At 45.6% G+C, this 21,298-nt stretch overlaps 2 protein-coding genes across 2 annotated transcripts in view; one reads left to right on the forward strand and one right to left on the reverse strand.

The window, feature by feature from the left end:
- Window positions 1–21,298, forward strand: part of LOC306814396 (putative COBW domain-containing protein 7) — a gene marked incomplete at its 5' end in the record, with an annotated part of 373,307 nt that overhangs the window by 35,055 nt on the left and 316,954 nt on the right. The window lies entirely within an intron of this gene.
- On the reverse strand, window positions 1,280–5,466 carry DMRT2 (doublesex and mab-3 related transcription factor 2). The gene is made up of 4 exons (XM_079330383.1): window positions 5,270–5,466; window positions 4,325–4,690; window positions 4,140–4,242; window positions 1,280–2,609 (listed from the first exon to the last, which is right to left on the reverse strand). The coding sequence occupies exons 2-4, from the start codon at window positions 4,670–4,672 to the stop codon at window positions 1,552–1,554; spliced, it is 1,509 nt and encodes a 502-aa protein (XP_079186509.1). The 5' UTR covers window positions 4,673–4,690; window positions 5,270–5,466; the 3' UTR covers window positions 1,280–1,551.

Raw genomic sequence — 21,298 nt, forward strand, 5'->3', positions numbered from 1 at the left:
TAGAAATTTTTTTACAGTCCTGAGAAAAAGTTCTTATGAGCTTTGCAAGATGTGTTATGCAAAAATGTACACATCATGTAAAATGTGTTTTCTCTAACCTGTCTGTTGCTTTAACAAAGTGGCTTAGAAAAGCACTCAGGACAGATGACTCCTCCAAAAAGGAGGGTTCACAAAAAAGGTCCTGATGATCTGCAGCACCACTCCTAACAATACTTAGAGAGACGACTTAGTCACCAAATCTGGAATTCACAGGCAAAATAAGCCTTTAAACTTTGCAGGGAGTGTAATAAAACTAGAAAAGATTTCATTCTGCTCACAAATACCAAACAGAAATTGTCCCTAGAAAATCATGAAAATTAAGAGCAAATATCAGCTCCCTTCAATTGGATGAGCCCTGTGTGCAGGATTAAAATGTTAAGGAAGGAAAGTAACTAAGAGATTGCCTATTAGTACTAGTCAGATGTGTTAGCAACAATATATAGGGAAAAACTTACAAAGTCACCAATCTAAAAAGCTTCAACCTCTGTCATAACGAGATCTAGCAATGCTTTTTCCCATAACCCTGGGGCAATTTCAGTTCTCAGATAATTTCTGTTGGATATTCTCCTTTATTTCTATCTTTATGTTCTATCCCCACACACAGACATGGGATTAAAAAACTGAGAGACCATTATTTAATTTCTCATTAGCAGTAATGATTCTGTGCATCATTTTTACAGCCTGAAGGTCATTTCAATTACTACAAAATAAGAATGTCTGGCTCTTGCTGGTCAAAAGTGAAATGTTATTAGAAGGGAAGGATTCAAAGAGGTAGAAATTTGACATAAAGTGAGTTGAACATTAAAAAATGCAAAAACTAATTCTAAAAAGCAGACTTTTTATTCAAATACTGAACTTCAAAAAATGCTGATTTTTATCAAAAGCTCACAACAGCCATTCCCCTCAAAATCAATCTAGTAACTCTCCTGCTTTAGTTTCATAGAGAGGTGTGGAATGGACTAGTCTTTTGTGCTGGCCTGCACTCCCCCTTCAGAATAAGAAAGTCATATGGAATCTGATCCAAACTTTACTTACATAAATAAAAGTCTTGTGAATTCACACTAGCCTACATGAACTGTTATGTATTCCCATCGTTACTGCAGGTTCAAAAGAGAAATGACTGCTTACCCCAGCAACTTAAGCAGTGAGTACATTTATAATGGCAGATAAAATAAAAACTGTATTTTGAAAGTAGGGCATACTTGCCCACAAGATGCTAGAGACACAGGAAAGATCAGTCTACACTTGTAAGTAAAATCATTTTATTGAATGGTTTAAAGGGCTGCTTAAAATAAAAACACTTTACAGTCTGTACATGCAGTATCAGTTTTTAAAAATTAAATTTGTTTTTCAGAAAACATGCATATTTATGTACATCATTTTGAAATAAAAGAAAGTATTACCATTTACTGCAGAAATTCCTCTTTAAAAATCTTTTAAGAGATAAGGCAGGCAGGAACAATTCTGCAGAAAGCAAGCTTAAAAACTCTCTACTCTGAAGGTAAAGTTTATTCATTCAGAGACATTAGTACCAGCAGAAGAAGGTCGCTTAAGGATGGATTCAACTGAAAATGACAATGGCTCAGCTGTTGAAAATTTTGTTGTGGCCTGTTTGGCCCCAAAGAAGTCTTTTGCACATTTGTCTACAGCAAACTTGTATTTTTGGTTCTCTTTAACAGCACACTCCCTGTATTTCCTAGAAGCATCTTCAAAAGTCTCCTTCACAAATGACATTCTCAACTCTGCTGCTGGAGTGTCAGGAAATGTCTGATGGAACAGTGACTGAAATGCACTGTACTTGAGCGGTGCAGGGGGTTTGGTGCTGCTTTTGCTGATCTTGCTTAATGCCTGCTCCTGAGGAGGCAGAGAACTCTTATCAGAGATTTGGGAGAAAGTCCTTTTTGGAGGAGAGAAAGCTGACCTCTCACGAGCTTCCTGATGAAGGCACAGTATTTCATTACGTGACTGCTGAACGTCTCGCGTGTGAGTCAGAACAAATGAATTTTCCAGTTTTGGAGGCATGATGTCATGCTCAGTGTTTGGACAGTCCTGACTTTGCGAGACCTTAGCATCCCAACCTGTCCCAGGTTTGAGAGCTTGGACAGCAGTAGCATTTAACAGGCATTGCTGGTAGAGGAGAGCATCACTAATGGGGCCACATTTTGGCCACACTAAAAACCTAGAAGACAGGGGATACTGCCTGTAGGTAGTAGCAACACTGACATTCGAAGAAATTAGTTCCATGTTGCTAGGTCCTGAATACTGCATCGTTAGATCAAGGCAGGTGGGTAAAAAATTGGGAAATTCCTTGTTTGGATTATCAACTTGAGTAGTGTTGAAGGCTGTTTTATACGAATTGTATTCAGCTCCACGCACCATACGGTTAGGGAGAAAAAGGGCAGCTGCTTGTGTAGCTTCTATCATATCTCTCTCCTTATACTCTCTCTCTAGCATAATGTTCTCCAGCTCTTTATCAGCAAAAGCCCGTCTCTTTCTCATCCTGTCACTTACAGGAGCTGGCAAGGGTGAATTCCCTCCCAGGTAAGAGTCTGCAGGAATAGGACGGTAACCTAAAACAACAAGGCAGAATTAGGAATTAAGCCACTTAAGAAAAACATTAAAGCTGTGTTTGTACAACATGAGCTAGTCCCGCCAAGCACCGTGCCTTTGCCACAGACCCTGGTCACCATCAGCTCCTACAGAAGTCACCGTGACACAGAGGCTTAGCAATCAGGCACATTCAGTTCCTCAGTACAGATAAGCAACCCCTGCTTTTTTGACATGTGTAGCATCCCTCAAAGCTAGCTGACTAGTAGTTTTTTAAAAAGTGGTCCCAGACAACAGATTAAGGAGGGAGGAGAAAAAAAAAAAAAAAAGGCAAAGCCCTACTGTGTATTATGACTGGTATTCCATCATGAGGCTTAAGGAGAGAGATAACCATTCACTTTTAACACATATGGAAAGCACTCAAATATCTTATTTCTTCTGAACTAGAACACAGAAATTCAGTGTCCATCGCATTCGATTACGAAGCTATCTGACTTCATCTTATATAACAGATAAGGTCCAATCTGTTTGCTCTATCCAGACAAATAATTCCATTGAATTAATGGAACTATTCACATAGAACAGGATTTTACCTGTTTTCACCCCATTCCTCTCATACATGTTCCAAGATACCTATATCTACAGATGGTGTCTTTTCTATTTTTTAAAGATGAATCACTATGTGCACTTTGCTAGAGACAGTAGCAAATCTCGAGAACTAGGAGAAAAGAAAAAGACAGTTAAGACCAATTAGAGGAAAGAACACAGAAGAGTTTTCAAAAGAATGAACTGCAGATGTAGATCAGAGGTTTCTAAAAGAACTAAATATTAATTGAGCTTGAACAGGCAAGGAAAAGAGCTTTCTATTAAAAAAAAAAAAATCAGTTGAGAAGTACAATGATTTATAGGGATGCGGTTTGGAAAGTAATTAAGGCAAACATAGGAATAAATATGTGCACAATCCCAAATGTGTTGGGGAAATAAATACTCCCTTTCACTAAAATGCTGGTCCTTAAAATGTCATTCTTCCACAGTTAGTATTTTCGAAATACAGTGAAAAAATTAAGCACCTTATTTAGCAGATCTTATTATTAAAAATGTCGCAAACAGTACTGCTGTGTTAGGCGTTCAGATAAAAAGAAAAAATGAATCAATTTACTCGTTTGCTGTTAAAAATATCCGCGAATGAATTACCCTGTGAATAAATTACCCCGCACTGCAAAATGCCGCTGGATAGCCACGCAAAAAGACTGGCGGCTTGTGACAGTAACTCTCAAATTTCAAACTACCGTTGTCAGCATTTCAGGCATTATTTTGGGCGCAGGGGCCAAGGAACTGAAACTCCACCGCATCGATCCCAGCCTGGAAGGGCAGGAGCCTGCGTTGCCCGGCGCTGGTAGCGGGGCGCGCTTTAACCGTATTTTGGGAAGTGACGCCGCATTTCGCTCCTCGGACGGGAGATGCGGCTCTTCCTGGTGCAGAGCGGGGTTTCCCCGCTGCCAGCGCCGCTGCGGGGCTGAGGGAAGCCGTGGAGGGGCAGGGGATGCTCTCACCTTCCAGGATGCTCTTGGCTAACAGGCTGGGCGTTCGGACGTGTCTCTGGTAGACGGCTTTGCGCTCCAGACTTGCCTGCTTCCCCGCCAGCCCCTTCTTGTCCTAGGAGAGCGATGGGACGGCGCCGTCAGACCGGGGCCGCCCGTCCCGTCCCGTCCCGCCCCGTGCCGTGCCCCTGGCTCACCTCGGTGGCCTGCTGCCGTCGGAGCGCCACCTGCGCGGCCATGACGCGCTGCCGCTCCACCACCAGCAGGCAGTTGGCACACTGGCAGTCGCGCCAGCGGCAGAACCGCTTGTGTCCCTTCAGGCACGACACCACGCCGTGGTTGCGGCACCGGGCGCACTTGGGCGTGCGGCTCAGTTTCCGCGGTTCGCCCCGCCGCGGAGCCGCCGCCGTCTCCTCGCCTTCCTCCTCCTCCTCTTCCTCCTCCGGGCCGGCGCTGCTGCGCGGAGCGGCGGGTGCCTCGCTCGGCTCCCCTTCCAGGCTCTCCACGTCGATCTCCCAGTCGGCGCCGGCGCGCTCTTCAGCCATGGCTCCTCGGCGGCGCAGCTGCAAGAGAGAGGTCAGCCTGCCGCCCCGGCGGAGGGCGGCCGGAGCACGCCCGGCCCCCGAGGTGCCCGCAGCCCCGCCGAGATGCGCCCAGCAGGGCAGTCACGACAGAGCCCACCGGGGATCTCGTCTGACCCCTTACCGACAACTGGGGTCTCTCGAGCGCGACCCACGGGAGCCCAGTTTAGCCACCACGGACGCCTCCCTCTCTCCCTCTCCCTGTGTCCCTCCCGCCTGGGCTTGCGGGGAGCTGTGATAGCTCGCCGCAGGCAGGAGCGCGTCTCCTGCAGCGAAGGATGCGGGAGGAGCCGTCCCAGGGCAATGCCCCGCGCTGCAGCGCTGCGGCTCTGTCCGGTCTTAATAGGGTCCTGCTTAATACAGGATCCCAAGAACGCTCCTGCCAGCTGCGTTCAAACCTGGGAGACAGGCAGAGGACAGCTGGACTTCACACATCGCCGCTGTCCGCTCCAGCAAGCAAATGCAGCATGAGCTCCTAGAGCTCTCTGCGGAGGCTGCATCTTCAGACCCCACCTGCTCCCACACCACCTCCCTGTCCTCGCTTCTGCACACCGCGCTTACCAAAGGCAGGTGGTGCAGGACGCTCGCAGCCCCTCAGCTCCTCGCAGCTCACAAGGCGCCGCACCTGGGGTTTAAGGCTCCGCGACAGCCGGGACGCTGCGCCGTCGGGGGGATGACTGCGCGGCGTGCGGTGCGGGGCTGTGGGTGAGCGCTGACTGCACCGACGGTCGCAATGGGGATGGCACCGAGCTGAGCCCCCGCGGTATCAGCGCCCGCCGCGGTATCAGCGCCCGCCGCGGTATCTATCAGCGCCCGCCGCCCGCGCCGCCCATTGGGCGCCCGCCTCGCGCCGCCGCTCCGATTGGCCGGCCGGGGCGGCCCCGCCCCCCGCGCGTGCCCGCCGCCCGCTCGTGGGTGCGGGCGGGCGCGGAGCGGGAACGGGAGCGGGCGAGCGGCGGCCCTCTACCCGAGGAGCGGGCCGGGGCCGAGGGTTTAAAACCCTCCAACAGCCACCGCGTTTCTCGTTTGCGGTCGCTGCCGTTGCTTGACCCGCTAGTGGAAAGTACGCGTGGCAATGGTCTGAAAATTCGGGGAGTCCTTTCATTTCGGGAATAAAGGCGAGGGAATATACTCATCTATTTTTTAGCAATCCCTCCCTTCATAGGGAACGTTTTCCACCGATCACTGAGGTTTTTCCCCTAAGTAACTTTATTACCGGCCCTCCCTGCTCTTTGGGAGCTGGGTAATGTCCGCTGTCTCCCCACCCAGAGAGCGATCGAAATTATGATCCACAGGGTCTCAGTCGTGCCATGGAGAGGCTAGAGCTCTGTGCTTCCACCACTGAAAATAGGAATATCCAAGAGGCACAAATGGACAGGATACACCTCGCTTTCAGCACCGAGCAGAAAAAAAATGGTGAATTTAAGCAGTTTTTCACCGGGAAGAAAAAGAATAAAGGCATGCGGGACTACATTAGTTTCCCACCAGTGTGTACTGGTCGAAATATAACGATATGCAGGACATATGGCCGAAACCAGTTTCCTAAAAAGAGAAAATACTTTGCCCTTTCCTTGGGAAGTGCGTATGTGTAACAAATACGGATGGTATTCATGTATATAATAAACACGGGTATCCACTCACGATAAACAGAGGGATCAGCTGCCGGCCACCGGTTCAGCACGGAAAAACCCTGCCTTTGCAGGCCTTGGGGACAAAGGCCAGCGCGGGCAGCTCAGGCGGGCAGCTGCGTGAGCCGGCAAGGGCCCGGTGCCCGGAGCTCCCAGCTCCACTGCAGCCCGGACAGGGCACCAGCCCTTCCCTTCGCCCCGCGGGCTGCGGGCACCCGTGAGGAAGGAGGGAGGGTTTGTCCCCGGAGAAGTTCGTCCTCTCTGGGCGACATCGTCGGGGGAGCGGGGAGAAGGACGCGCATCCCCCGACGGCAGGTATTATTAATCTCAAAAGAAAGCCCGGCTACTGTTTGACTTACAAGCATGACTAAAAGGCAAATACCCAAGGAATTCCACTTTCCCCCTTGGGGTCCCTCTTAAAAGGCACAAGCATGACAAAGGACCTGCTAGGTTAGGAAACAGAAGTCGCCTTTGTCTGTAAACCGACACCAAATTACAAAGTACGATTCTGCGGTCCGCTGGAGTAAATTACAAAACAGTTCGCCTCCTGTTTACTTTATCCACAGGGAGCTGTGAAACCCAGCCACGATTTTAAAGTGTGTTTGTATAACTTTCTTCTGCTCCCGTTGTTTGCGCTCGGCTCCGCAGCGCTTCTGAGCTCTCCTCCAGCCACTCCTCTCTCCCGTCTGGAAGAAGAGGTGTCTGTGCCGTCCCCCGGTGGGACGCACCCGCGGGAGAAAGTGGGAGGCGATCTGCGGCACTGCCTCCCCGCTCAGCCCGCTCTGAGCCGACATGGGCAGATGCGGCGCCGTGCCGTGCCGTGCCGTGCCGTGCCGTGCCGTGCCGTGCCGTGCCGTGCCGTGCCGGGAAAGGTGCTGATTTCCACGCGAGGGGAGTCTTTGAAGCCCTCGATGTGCAGCTGTGCATCCACCTGCCCCGTTCAGCGATCCCAGCACAACTCCCCGCCCTTGGACCAGCGCCGGTGCCTGCGGGACCCGCGGCCCGGGGCCAAGACCCGAGGCCAGGGCTGCTGAGGTGCTCCGGGGCTTCTCCAGAGCCCCCGCCGCGGCCCCATCGCCCTCGCCCACCCGCGTCCCCGGGAGCCGCGCTGCCCAAGGCGGGACGGGGTGTGCCAGACCCCGATGGGGATCGGGGATGGGTTCTCGGGCCTCGCAGGCGGCGGCGGGGACTGCGCCTCTCGCAGCAGAGCCCTTTCCCGAGGGGCGGAGGAGCAGCCCCGGGGCTCTGCCCGCTCACCTCGCCCGAGGGCTAGCGGCTCGGCCCTGCTTTGCACCGCGGCCCTGCGGGCAGGTGCAGGTGCAAGTGCCGCAGTCCCCCGCGCCTGGCCTCCCCAGCCCTCCCTTCGCCCGGGAAATTTATTAGCGAGGTTAGGGCAGGCTAACCAAACGGCAACTCCGGGCGCAATTTCCCCGGAGGAATGCTTTGATCCTGCCCTCTCTCCGCGCCGTCGAAGGCAGATTGCAATGACAAACGCGGGCGATCCCAGCCGCTCGTTAGGTCGGAGATGTCACCGTTTAATCTGAAACAAATTGCCGCTGCCCGCGCCCCGCCCGCCGCTCCTTCGCTGCCCTCGCCGGTCCCGGTGCCCGGGCGGGGACGCGCCCCGGTCAGACCGGGAGCGGAACGGACCGGACCGGACAGGACCGGAGCGGTTCTCGTCCGCGAGCTACCGCAGTGAAGATGTTGACATTTCGCGGGTGATCTCAACTGCGGGAAGTAGGGGATTGGAATAGGGGAAAAGATTAAAAACAAACAAATAAAAAACCGAAACTAAATCACCCACGAAGACATCACCTTTTCCCGTGTTATTCAATCTGTACAAACCACCATTTACCACCATTTATTTTGCAGGGTTTTTTTTTCATTAAAATGTGGATTTTATATTCATGCAAGACTCCCCGTGTCTCTTATAAATAGTGTTTAAGTAAACCCTAGCACTAAAATGAACCTGGGTAATATTTTTATTCATGACATAGACCTTCCTAAGCTGATTATACCTTGGAACGTTTTAAGCAAGTTTTTCAGTTTGGATTTCGGTTTTGGGGGGGTTTGGGGTTGTTTTTTTTGGTTTTTTTGTTCTGTTTTAAACAACCTATTAATAGCTGCCTAACAGAGCTGTAGGTACAGAGCCAGAGGAGGGATTTTCTGTTACTCTTGTATGTCAGTCAAATAAATAGAATAAATATATATTATAAGGAGGTAAGAAATGTTGGAGTAATGTATTCACTGTAGCATGATATGGAAGAAAATTTTATTAAATATGTCACTAACAGCACTGCATGTATGAGAATGTTTGCTTTGGCAAGGAGGGCAAAGGTTAGCCTCTTTATAGGAAACTTGCTTATCATACCAGGATAATCTTCTGTCCTACTAAACTGGAACGTGTTCAGGTGAACAGAGCAGAACTGCTGCTTCTGACACAGTCAGTGAAAGTCTGACAGGCAGTCCAGAGTCTTCAAAGAAAGAGTTCACATGGACGTAGACAGCTTTGGGTAGAGCACAGGGTGCAACAGGTTTTCCCGTTTATAATCCTTCTCACCCTGGCAGCTGAAGAGATGAGCTCCCAGAAAGGGAGAGGAATAAACTGCAAAAGCAGGACTGTTTAGCCCTCTGTGGTTGGTGGCTCTGCCCACTCTTTGGGGATGTACCAAGGGTGCACAATTTGGCCCATGCCTCTGCAAACAGGACCACACAGTCCTGGTGATCATTTGATGAAACAAGAAGAAACACATTTCAGTGAAACAGAACAGCCTCTTCTGCAGCCTCCAGATTCATGGCCAGGGAATATGAGGGCAGACCTAGAGAGACTTTAAGTCAAAACTAGTCCAAACCCAACCCCATCCAATCCTGTGATAAAATTTTGAATTTAAAAAAAAAAAAAAAAAAACAAAAAAAACCCCCAAAAAAAACCAAACCATGAGGAGTGTTGGTGTGCCATTTGTAGCAGCTTTGCTGTGGCTCATAAACAAGGCTGACCTTTGGTTTGCCAGCATTTAATAGGCCAATAGACATTTGGCAGATGTCTTGCTGAAATGTACTAGAAAGTTGGATCAGCTCTCAGCATGAATATCAAGAATCCACTATGCAAGCAGTGAGCACAGCAAATTGTCAAGTCAGCAACTAATATACTTCGCTATAATCTTCCCGTGTGTCTTAAGTAGTTTGGCAAATCTCTTGTAGCAATAAATTCTAGTGAAGTTTCAGGGTTTCTTTTTTTCAACATATGGCCTTAAAAAGTAACTTAGCCAAGAATATTTTTAGAGTCATTGCGAAGTTGCTGGAGATGTTTTCTCAAAATTTGTTTGCACTCTGGCAGTTTTTATTCAAATGTCAACCAGATGCAGAAAGTGTGGAGGTAGGGGTTTTATTTTACAGTCCTGGAAAGTAAAGGTCAAGTCTCTGCAACATAAATTGTCTTTTTGATTGCCATATTTTCACAGAACAGCAAAAAGTCTTACCAATAAACTGGTTTGTGGTGTTTTGTTTTGTTTTTCTTCCCTCAGGATGCAATATAATCATATGCAAAATATTTTAAATGCCAATAAGACACCTGCTAAATCAAATAAGTTGGGTAGGCTGTGCTGTGCTTAACAGTAAAATTTCAATCATCTGGCTGCAACTAGCCAAATTTTAGCATTGCAGTCTCTGGGCAGCCTTACTGAAATTATTAGGATGATCTGAGGTAGCAGTCAGCATGAAAAAAAGCAACAAAAACTGGCAATATATCAGTTAAAACAAGCCAGCCAGTCAGCCAGACTCAGGACAAATGATCCATGTGGGTATCTTGACCACACTTATTACACTCCAATTAGCAAGAAGGCTTATAGAATCACTCTTAGATTGGGATATTGTGCCATAGTAACACAAGTATCAGACTCTGGCTCAGTGTGGATCCACTATGGAGTGTACAGGTGCCTGAAGTGGTACAGGGAGAAGGTGTGAATCTCAGCACTCACAGCAGTGAATGAGGGACAACTGGGCTCTCTCAAAGCTGGCAGAAAATGCACTGGGCTGTATCACCACCCAAAGCTCTCAGAAGGATTTTACCATCTATCCTTCTGAGAACAAACCCTGAAAATCAGACAAGCTTGTGCTGCAATCTCACAACCAAGGAGCTCAGCCTGTGCGGCATGTGGGGATACTGACAACTCTCACTCCCGTGATTCTTGGACATCAGTTGGGAAAATAGCTAGAGATACAGCAATGCAGCAAACATGATGCTGATGTGTCTTAAACTCCTCTTAAAAGAAAGTATTTATGGGTGCAGAGTCCCCTTCCACGAGATTTTAGGTGATGTTTGAGGTAGAAGAGATTTCTGTTACTATACAAATAAAATCAGAGCCCTTTTAATTTTTTTTTTTGTTTTCTTCTACTTTGGTTAGTACTTCTGCACGCTTTCTGTTTAGCTATTTGGGGCTAGATTCAGCAACAGCACAGGGAGAATCTGAGAGAATAAGTAAGCACACAGAGGACAGCAATAGAAATGTGTATCTTTAGGACTCTGTAAATAGAACCCTTTCATTGGAGGTGTTTTAAGTACCACAAACAGACTGGTACAAGTTTCCAGCATGCCACACTTGGTCTTTACAACATTCCTACTGAGTATTTTAGAGAGGAGATGGATATGGCTCTTTCCAGCCCTTGTCTCAGCTGCCATCATTGGGATCTCTGGTGTGAGGAAGCAGAGCAACACAGAGTCCTCAGGCAGCTGCAAAAGAGAACTCCTTTGTTGCAAAAACCAGGCCTTTCTAAGCACTTAGCCTTTTATCAGTGACATATTTTTAAAATACAGCAAACATCATCCAGCCAACCACCACACACCACAATGTGAACATGGGAGGGTTACATAACTTGTTTTTCTTCCTCTAATTCATCTAAGTCATTCCCAGCATCCTTTTCTACTTAGCTAAAGTAACAGGACTGAGCCATGATTTCACAAGGCCTTCATTTCATAAAGTTTTACCTATCCAGAGCACTGTGGCTCCTCCCAGAGTCAATAGAAATAGAGGCCTGACTCCACCTTCTGAAGGGGTGGTACTTCCACGGCAGGAGGAAGGAGGTGCCCTGGCTGGACACAGCACCTACCTGCTAAGGGACATCTAGGACAATCTCATTTGCTGCTTCTCTTGCCCTGCTATTGGTGCACTCTCAGTTGCAATACCAAGAAGTGGTTTTGCACACACTCTTGCTAGGCACAGGTGCATCTTCCTGATCTTGTGAATATGTCCTGTGGCAGAAGGGAGCTGAACTGAAGTATCCATTCTTGTTCTGGCCTACATCTGTGGAGAGGAATTCCGGAGCTGAAACTGCTTCAAACCCATTTCTTCACACAGGGGAACCTGCTCATTGACAAGCTTTAATTTGATTTTTGGAATAGATCCTGATCATGTCTCTAGGCAAGGAGAACCCTTACCAGGCATTTAGCACTGTGACTCAAAACATGCCCACATGTCAGATTTATCTGGATGCACAGTTTTCTGAAATCATCAAACAGAAAGCTAGCAGTACATGAAATTATTCATACAGTAGACAGATCATTGATAGCATGGAATTTATTGTAAGTATGCATTTAGTAAATGATATGCTTATTATTATTATTAACACAAATCTAGGTGAAAATCCAAGGCATAATATGTTCCTGAAAGGTGTGACCACTGAGTATTCTGGGATCAAACTTTTTGCTTCATTCCATACAGACACCACATTGAAATCCTTGAGATTAAATGGGCATTAGTCTGAGTTTAACAAATTGCAGATGTGTATATACATATTAAGAACATTGGATGCATTGTACTCTAAAATGCTATTTTACTTACGGTCTTTTTTCAGCACTTGTGATTACTGGCAATAACACAAGAGACTATTCCACAAAGTGCACTAAGATCATATGACATAGAGAGGACACTGTCATCTACTTCATGATTTAATATCTGTGACACTCAAGTAATTCATGGTCTCTGGACATCCAAGATCATATTAACTATGCAAAGTGTCGAACTACTCAGTGCATAAAATTAACCAGTTCTAGAAGGAAACTTCTTTAACCAGCTCTGCAGAGGGCAATAGAAAGCCTCTTGTGCCAGCTGCCAGGGAAATTGGGTAAGGTCCATATTTAATTAATTTTGCCTTGAGAGAGAAGACAACAGGTTGATCAGACATTCTGCCTGCACTGCATGACCAGCTCACAGCAGTATGATCCACAAAACACTGCACTTCGAGAGTCTGACTGTTCATCTCACAGGAGATGAGGTGGGAGGAGCTGCTGTGCCATGGAGCTGGGGCTGAACTGCCTTGCTGTCTTTGTTCTGCACATCTCCATCTCCTCTGTGACTTCTACCCAAGAGGTATATTCTTTAGGGACACTTTCCTAGTCTGTAGGAGACAATTTCCATCCTGTAGCAGCCTGCAGCACAGAAACACTAGCATGTCAGAAGGAAAGTCCTTCCAATTGAACCCATCTGGTTTAACCACGTACTAGAGACCTGGATGATACACTACTAGGAGAGTATATATAGCTAATTTATATATATATTTAAATTAGTAGCTCCCTCCTCTAAATAGTGATGAGAAAACTCTTTCAAGTATATTTATGACAGCAAGACACTCACAAATAACTAGTTTGTAAAAAAAATTAATCACGTAAGATTTTTACCAAGAAGTAAGAACACATGAGAATATACCCAAGGCCCAAGTCTTTTGTTGTGGTGTACTTACTTGCAAAAGTTGGTGTCACTCCAACACCATACCAGATTTTCATGCCATAATGATCAAACTAATGCTATCTATACTCAACACACCAAATTCTGTGCAACAGCAGGAGATACACCTAGCCTTCAAGTGCTAGTGGGTGAACTCTACTGATTTCAGAGAGGCATCATAAAATCCCAACCATGAAATTGTGGAAGTAAACGGCAGCTTACCCACGACTTCCTCAAAGCCAGACTGTATCCACTTAGGGATAACTGCAACACAAATGTGATAATCCCTTGCTGCCCAGATTCCTTCCAGATAATCTTTGGCTATACATCATGTGTCTCTTACAATCAGTGGAATTACCACACATTAAAAAGACCACATTGCAGGGAATTGCAGGTATGCCACTCTTTCAGTACAAGAAAAAAAAAAAATCCCTGGGACCTAAAAAAACAAATGTTCATGTAGTCAAGAATGAGTTTTAATTATATTTTTCCATTCTTTTTTCTTCCTTTTTTGCTGAGGAGCTACTTTGACCCTGGGACAATCATATTTGTAGAGATTTACAGACAAAAATACTTTCATTGCAACTTAACTGCAAATAGATAGATGCAAATCAACAAAAAAGGTCTTCTTTTCATTTTTACAGGAGCAGAATGTGCTCCCCAACACAGAGATATCCACAAGTAAGTGTCTGCTCTGCCTGTGTTAGGGCTGCCTGCCTAGCAGCAGGTAGCACACACAGATACTAGCAGAAGTAGAAAATTCATTGCACACCATTCGAGAACTCTGCTCCAGAATAATAATGGACAATAATAAATAAGAGTCCTCAGCTCTCTTCTTTGGCTGAATAGGTCTAGCTGAGTCAGAAAAGACCACGTCTCGTTTTTCCAATGTGTACTTTTGTTAGGTCAATAGAGGGACTGTTATAGAGTGGTAATGTGAGCTGGGTAATGTGTGCAGGTTCTGGGGCTTTATTGTGTCCCTGCTATGTTAATTAGTATTAGGAACATGATGGATTGGCAACACATGTACTTTCTGAGTCTTAAACCAGCCCTGAGAGTTTAGCACTCCATTAGTTACACATCACAGGAACCCAGGGATGTTTACTTTAAAAAGTATCACTTACAAGAATGAAACACTCTAATTCATTCCTGATAGGGGCTGTGGGAACACCCGCCCAAGATTCAGGTTCTGCAGGACAATGCACCAGACCTGTCCAGGGTCACACTGGGAATCCCACATCAAAACTTTCTCTGAAGCATCTCCTGAAGGAGTGACAGATGGAGGAGCACCAGCCTGGAGAAGCAGATGTTTTCTCTCCATGGCTTATTTGGCAGAGAAGATAGGAGCTGGGAGTTTGGAGAGAAGTGTGTAAGACACATGTTTCAGTGCATTTGCCCCACAGAAGAGAAATCAGAGGAATGGACAGGGCTGTTGCCCTCCCCTGGCCATGACAGTCCTCTCTCTCCAAGAAATGCTTCTGTACCAACATACCAGCCAGCAAGAGAAATTTCCTCTTTGCAATCTGGGGGTGCAAATCAGCATGGAGGGAACAGAATTCTAAAAGAGCCTCAGACCTTCTCAAAGAGCTGAGGAGAAAAGGTAGCAACCTATGCTGAATACAATTTTTCCATAGCCAAATCCAACAAAATGATCCTTCCATTCACCAAATAACATAAAAACCTCATCTCTGCTCCCTGATAATGCGCCTCCCTGGAAAAATTCTGTGAAGTTTCCTATCCTTCAGTAGTATGGGAGAAGGTCACTTGTCCCACATAATTCTTCCAAAGAAGCACTGGTACCTCCAGAACAGCTGCTCTATTTCCTCTTTTTGTGCAGTCTTTCTTTCTCATTATCTGGCATGCTCTGGAGTCCCAGAAACAGCTGTCTTCCTCATACATAGCTTTATTCCCCATCTCCCTCAACTCAAACTGGAACTGGCAGACCAATATGCTTTCTCACTATTAATATGTAAAATTTCTGCACAGAAATCTGCAATTATGACAGCATTAACAAAACAACCAACCCAACCCAACAAACAAAGACATCTTCACCTTCTAGCAAACCAGCCAGTACCCACCAACTTTGCAGCCATTCTGTAGTGCTGATTCTGGCAAATGTCCTAGAACAACTTTATGTTCTGAATGTATACATGGGATTGCCTTTCATCATCCCAGTTACAGTGGACAGCAACTAATAATTAGTAGAGTAGGCCCTGCTAAGGTAATGGACCTGAGGCTGGCTTGATATTTCTCACTCGTCTTTCAGCATGGCTGGGAGCATCTAGAAACCAATGACTTGTGCAGCCAGGCATTCAAATAGTAGTAGTTGTAGTGGTGATGTTGCTGAGTTGGCTTTGTATATTAAAGCATATGTTGCAAACCCCAGAAATACAAATCCAAGTGGATGATTGCAGTCAGAAAAGAAGCACTAAAGTCACTTCTAGATTGTCACTGAACTATTTTCACTCTACAGACCATGATTTTATAGTCAGTTATGTCTGTGTAATGTGACAGAGACAATTTAAGTTAAATATTCATGCCCATGATTTGGATTTATTTGTGTCTTCTGTGCCACATATTCTTATCTGTAGACAAAGCCACTTTGTCCCATGTTCAATTGTCTATAGGTTAAAATGCATGGCTTAGTGAGGCCAGCACATTTACAATTACCATGTGAAACTGGCATGGTCTTGGTGATCTTGCCATATTGGCAGTCAAAAAGAGAAGTTACTTTAACTTGAAAACTAAAGGTGAACACTCTGTATCTTGGTGGATGCAAAACATATTCAATATATTATTCTAACCAGTTTTTGGTACAACCATCCTCTAAGGATTTCTGGGGGTTTTGTTTTGTTTTGTTTTGTTTTGCTTTTTTTGCTTTTTAGTGAATAAAAAGAGTGTTGGCAGTGCTGCTGTCAACAACTGCAAAGCAATTCAAATAATCCAAAAAAAAACATCTTACAAGGAAATATTTTTCAGGTCTATGTCACATCCTACAGTATACAGTGTGTAACCACAGCTACCGTGCCAGCATCTGAGCAATAAATAACACCAGGACAAGCCAGATGTGCTGGTATAAATTACCAATTAGTTATTGCTACAGAGAATCTAGACCAACGCGTGGCAAGGTGCATGAGCACTACAGATCACTTTGCCATCTCTAAGTACCTAAGATAAGAAGATCAAAATCAGGAGTACAATTCCCTCTCATAGCTTGCTCTCAGGCAAAGCCGTTCTTGCAGCTGGGAGAATGATCATTCAGCTCTTTAATATTAGGAAACTTAATAACTTGCATTCTGCACTGAGCCCTGCACCCTGCACTCTGCAATCCTAAAACTTTACAGCAGCCTCTGAGCAATGCCAAAGCACAAGCAGGCAAGTACAATCACAAGCCTTTGCAGGATGTTGTTCTCTGCAGTCATTTCCTGCTTCTCACATGTAGAGGTAACAGACACAGCTAAAGAGCCTGAAATGGGCTTTATGGCTTGGCACATCTTTAATAAAACAAGAGCCTTGATCATATGAAGCAAAGGACAGTTCTGGGATATAAATACTGCAGCACTTCAGAACTGCTGTGGCAAGCAGAACATCTGTTTGTTACATTTCCCAGTGTTTTATTTTCAGTTGCCCATGACAAAGAATCAGAACTTTTACCAGAGCAAACCACACTCAGTCATAAACACAGCACTATCCTTTTGAGGTATACCTTGAGCATTATAAAGCAACAGCTTTATTATAGGGAAGTCATAGAGTCAGAAATCAGGGCACAGGAAAGACAGTTTAAGAACAGGCCACGTTTTATGAAGAAAGTATTTTACTCACAGGTAAGGGGATTTATTTTGTGTGAACACAGAGACTTTAGGCAGCATGAAGGAGAATTTGGAGAAAAGTTTCTTGTGGTAAAGCAATCTACACTAGAGTTCTCCACAAAATCCCTACAATGATATTAACCTACTGACACTCATCTCAAGGAATGAATTTTGGTAACATAAACTTTATTCTGTGTTGTACATTAGCTCAATATCACTACTGAACATGAAAGAGGATGTGTTCCAAAAACGTTATTGCTAATGGGAAAATCAGAAAACACGACACTCAGCAGTAAAATCCATAAGGAAATTCACTTGAGGCACATCCAAGGTATTACTATCCTTGGTTTAGTCTTCATTTTATGTGCACATTGAAAAGTGTTACATTGTGAACTCACTTCACTGTAATGAAATGATATTTTAATAAATATACCCTTGATGGGTCTCTGGGTCAGCCAAAGACCTCAGAATGATTCAAACATAGAGCAAAGCAGTCATCAAGTAAAATGAACATTCTAGTCAAACTCAAAAGAAACCAGACCAAGGTATCTCTATGCAAAAAAAAAAAAAAAACAAAAAAAACAAAAAAAAAAAAAAAACCAAAAAACTCTTAATGACTCTACTGAGAAGGAGCCAAATAAGAGTTTAGAGAATAAATCTATTTACACAACTAACTGCATTATAAAGTCTTGCATGTTGGAGACAGGCAATCAGCTTCTTCACTGAAACTGTCTCACAAAACACTTGTGGCCTGAGTATCCACACAAAAAGAGATATACTAAGGCACTGAGGCACTGTGTCTGTGTACTGCCTACCTCCTAAGCATAAAACATAAGTCCCAGAGCGAATAAGGTGAAAATTGCTTGACATTACTGCCATCTCTCCCAACACACTCTGCCATCTCTCCCAACACACTCTGCCATCTCTCCCAACACCAAGATTTATTAAAGTGCATTATACTAATTGCATCAATGCAAGGAAAATATCCCAAGGCACATTCTTCCCATATTGCAGAAATGAGACTGAACTGGCTGTTTGTTTGCTTTTTTTTCCACAGCATCTGAAGTTACAATAGGAATTAGCAGAAAAGTAATGGCAACGGGAAATTCCTTTGCTACTGGATTGGAGAGCTTAGCTGGAGAGAGATGTAGAAGAAATGTTGGTGGCCTGCAGTTTTCACAGCTCTTGACAGGCCAATCCCTAAATTTATTCCAGGCTCAGAGACAGTTAGAAGTACAGTAAATCAAACCCACAGGACCTGTCCCTCATTCAGAATTGAGACCCTAGCATTGTCAAATAGACAGGCAGTCAGGATATTTTTAAGGTAAAGGGCGTGAAATTCAAGCCTATCTGGAGGACTACTTCATGGACAGGACATAATAGGGACTGTTTGGCATGAAGAGGAAGATAGCCTAGGTAACTCTGACTTCCAGTAGATACACAAGGCATTACCACAGGCACTTTTGTTTTGACTACAAAATGTTTTTCGTTTGAGAATGTGAAAAAAAGTGCTGCATCTGACATTAGTCCTACTTTCCAGGCAGATTTTTAGTTCATATTCTGATGCAGCACACTGAAATAATCTGGTATGGATTATAACCAGAGGGATCAAGGTAGTAAGTAGCAAAAAAGATGTTTGAGATATCCAACACGAAGTTAACTGGGAAAAGGTTTACATCTTCATATCAAAAAGCAGCTAGCAGCTAGTGGTCCAGCACTGAAAACCTCATTGAAAAGGCATACACATCATCCACACATATGTATTGACCTTGCCAGACATCTCTGGACTGACCAGACACTAATTAACTTTATCCCACTGACATCATTTACCTGCCTAGTGGCAAGAAAAATGTAAAATTTTCATTACAAACTGAGGAAAAAATAAGACTCCAGAATTATAAAGGAGAAAGGCAGTATTAAATACCTTGATACACTTTCTTCTCAGGAACTGGTCCAGTGCCCTGGTTTGGATTAAGTAGGAGAATAATGATAATATGATGATGTTTTATTTGTTGCTCAGAAGTGATCAGCATGAAGTGAGGGACTTTTCAGATTCCTATGCTCTGCCAGAGAGCATGGACACAAGAACATAGCTGGGACAGATGACCCAAACTGGCCAAGGGGTTATTCAGTACCACAGAGCAACTTCATGCCCAGTATATAAATGGGGAATAGTCGTCCAAGAGGAGCTGAGCACTGCTGGAAAACAGGTTGGATGTTGGTCAATGGGTGGTGAGCAACTGTACCATGCATTAATTTTTCTCTTCAGTTTTATTCCCGTCTCCCCTGTCATTTTCATTACAAGTCTTATTATTGGTTTTACCATCACTGTTAGCAGTAATAGTAGTTTAGTTGTTTAGTTTAGTTTAGCTTAGTTTAGTTTAGTTTAGTTTGAATTTTTGAACTGATCATATCTCAACACTTTAGGCTCCCTTTTTTATCCAGTTCTCCTTCCTATCTGGGAGCTGACCAAGTGCCTGCAGGCTACCTAGTTGGCTATTGGGGTTAAACCACAACACGTTTCCTGAAGCATTCCTTCTTTACTGGTTGGACCCACTTCCACAGTCAAAAAGAAATACATTTGACATCTTTGACTTTTGTGAGGGAGGATTTCAGAGAGAAGCTGATTGTGTATGCACAAATGCATGCAGGGCATATGGGAACTGTTTGCTCTCCCACCACACTGTGGGAGCTCCGTGGGAGCCACCTGGGGGTAGGCAGAGGCTGCAGTGAAGCTGATGCCTGCAGTGGTGCCTGCCTCTTGCCTTCAGGTTTGAAAAAATAGGTTTGAGGTGGGCAGGAGTCCTGGTGACTTCTACCTGCTCCTTGCCATTCTGAGCTGACCCCCAAAGCAGACAGCAAGCTGAGCCCTGGCCAAGCTGCCAGAGCCACACAGAATCAGGGAGATACAGACCCATCCTTCTTCATTGTAACATCATCTAGCCATAACCTCACCCAGCCACGCCATCTGGCCACAGTCACCCAGCCATAACTTCATGCTATTCCCTCAGTTTAGGAAGGACCTTGAGACCCTTGAGTGTGTCCAAAGGAGGGAACAAGGCTGGTGAGGGGCTGGAACACAAACCCTGTGAGGAACAGCTGAGGGAGCTGGGGGTGTTCAGCCTGGAGAAAAGGAGACTCAGGGGTGATCTCATCACTCTCTACAGCTCCCTGAAAGGTGCCTGTAGTCAGGTGGGCTTGGTCTCCTCCTCCAGGCAGCAACTGACAGAACAAGAGGACACAGTCTCAAGCTTTGTAAGGGAAATATAGGTTGGATATTAGGAAAAAGTTTTTCACTGAAAGAATAATAAAGTACTTGAATTTTCTGCCTGGGGAGGTGGAGGTGTTACCATCTCTGGATGTGTTTAAAAAAGATTGGATATCACACTTGGTGCCATGGCCTAGTTCAGGTGTTAGGGGATAGGTTGGACCTGGTGATTTTGGAAGTCTCTTCCAACCCAGTGATTCTGTGATTCTGTCTGATCATCACCCAGCCATAACATCATCACCTGGCCATAAGGCCAGGGGTCCCATCCTGGGTCCCAGCTGGGGTCACAGTCCTGGGGTCCTGGCCCCCATCCCTGTCCCATCCCGGTCCCATCCCAGTTCCCATCCCTGGTCCCATCCCCGGTCCCATCCCAATCCCATCCTGGTCCCATCCCGGTTCCCACCCCCTTCCCATCCCAGTCCCATCCCGATCCCATCCCTGTCCCATCCCAGTCCCATCCCTGTCCCATCCCCGCCCATCCCGGTCCCATCCCGGTTCCATCCCTGATCCCATCCCGGTCCCATCCCGGTCCCATCCCGGTTCCCAGCCGTGCCCGTGCTGTCACTAGGTGGGGCCATCGGCTCGAGCCAGCTGGGACGGGTCTCGGAGCCCAGCTCTTCTCTTCCCGTCCCGGATTAATTGCAGCTCCTTCGCCCTTACAAACCCACCCTGAAACAGTCAGACCGCCCCGTTTTGTGTCAAGACAAGGCCATGCTTTTGATGTCCAGTATTTACTTCAGGTATTTGTTCTAATAATGTGTTACGTGGTCTGAGTAATATATGTACAGTCATTTGCAACTGACTTTTTGCTCCTCTAATCTCAGTTCAGGGCTGAATTCAAACATAGTAGCAATTCTAGACATTTGGAAGAGGAAAATAAAACCTATTTCCCGAGGACCTCTCAAATGTCTTGTACACACGGCTCACATTTTTGCCTGAATTTGCACATTTCCAGTTTAAGGTGGAGAAGGGAACCATGGACTGAAAGACTGCAGCTACCATTTCTTCACCACCAGTGATTATTTTGGGTACTGGTGAAATCAAGAAGTGATTTGAGTTCTTTCAGGCAGCGATTTTAATCCTCTGCAGGTAAATTAAAACCAGATCACAGTAACAAGCTGACCTGCATTTTCAGGCCTCAGAAAGTGTGCAAAACATGGAGGAAT

The sequence above is a fragment of the Erithacus rubecula genome (assembly GCF_903797595.1).
Source record: "Erithacus rubecula genome assembly, chromosome: Z".
Lineage (NCBI taxonomy): Eukaryota > Metazoa > Chordata > Aves > Passeriformes > Muscicapidae > Erithacus > Erithacus rubecula.

Excerpts from the sequence above, each read along its gene's own strand:
- DMRT2 (XM_079330383.1), bottom strand. The coding sequence starts at position 4,672 with ATGGCTGAAGAGCGCGCCGGCGCCGACTGGGAGATCGACGTGGAGAGC. Across the intron at positions 4,243-4,324 it reads GACGGCAGCAGGCCACCGAG|GACAAGAAGGGGCTGGCGGG; the intron begins GTGAGCCAGGGG and ends TCGCTCTCCTAG. Across the intron at positions 2,610-4,139 it reads AGCCAAGAGCATCCTGGAAG|GTTACCGTCCTATTCCTGCA; the intron begins GTGAGAGCATCC and ends TTGTTGTTTTAG.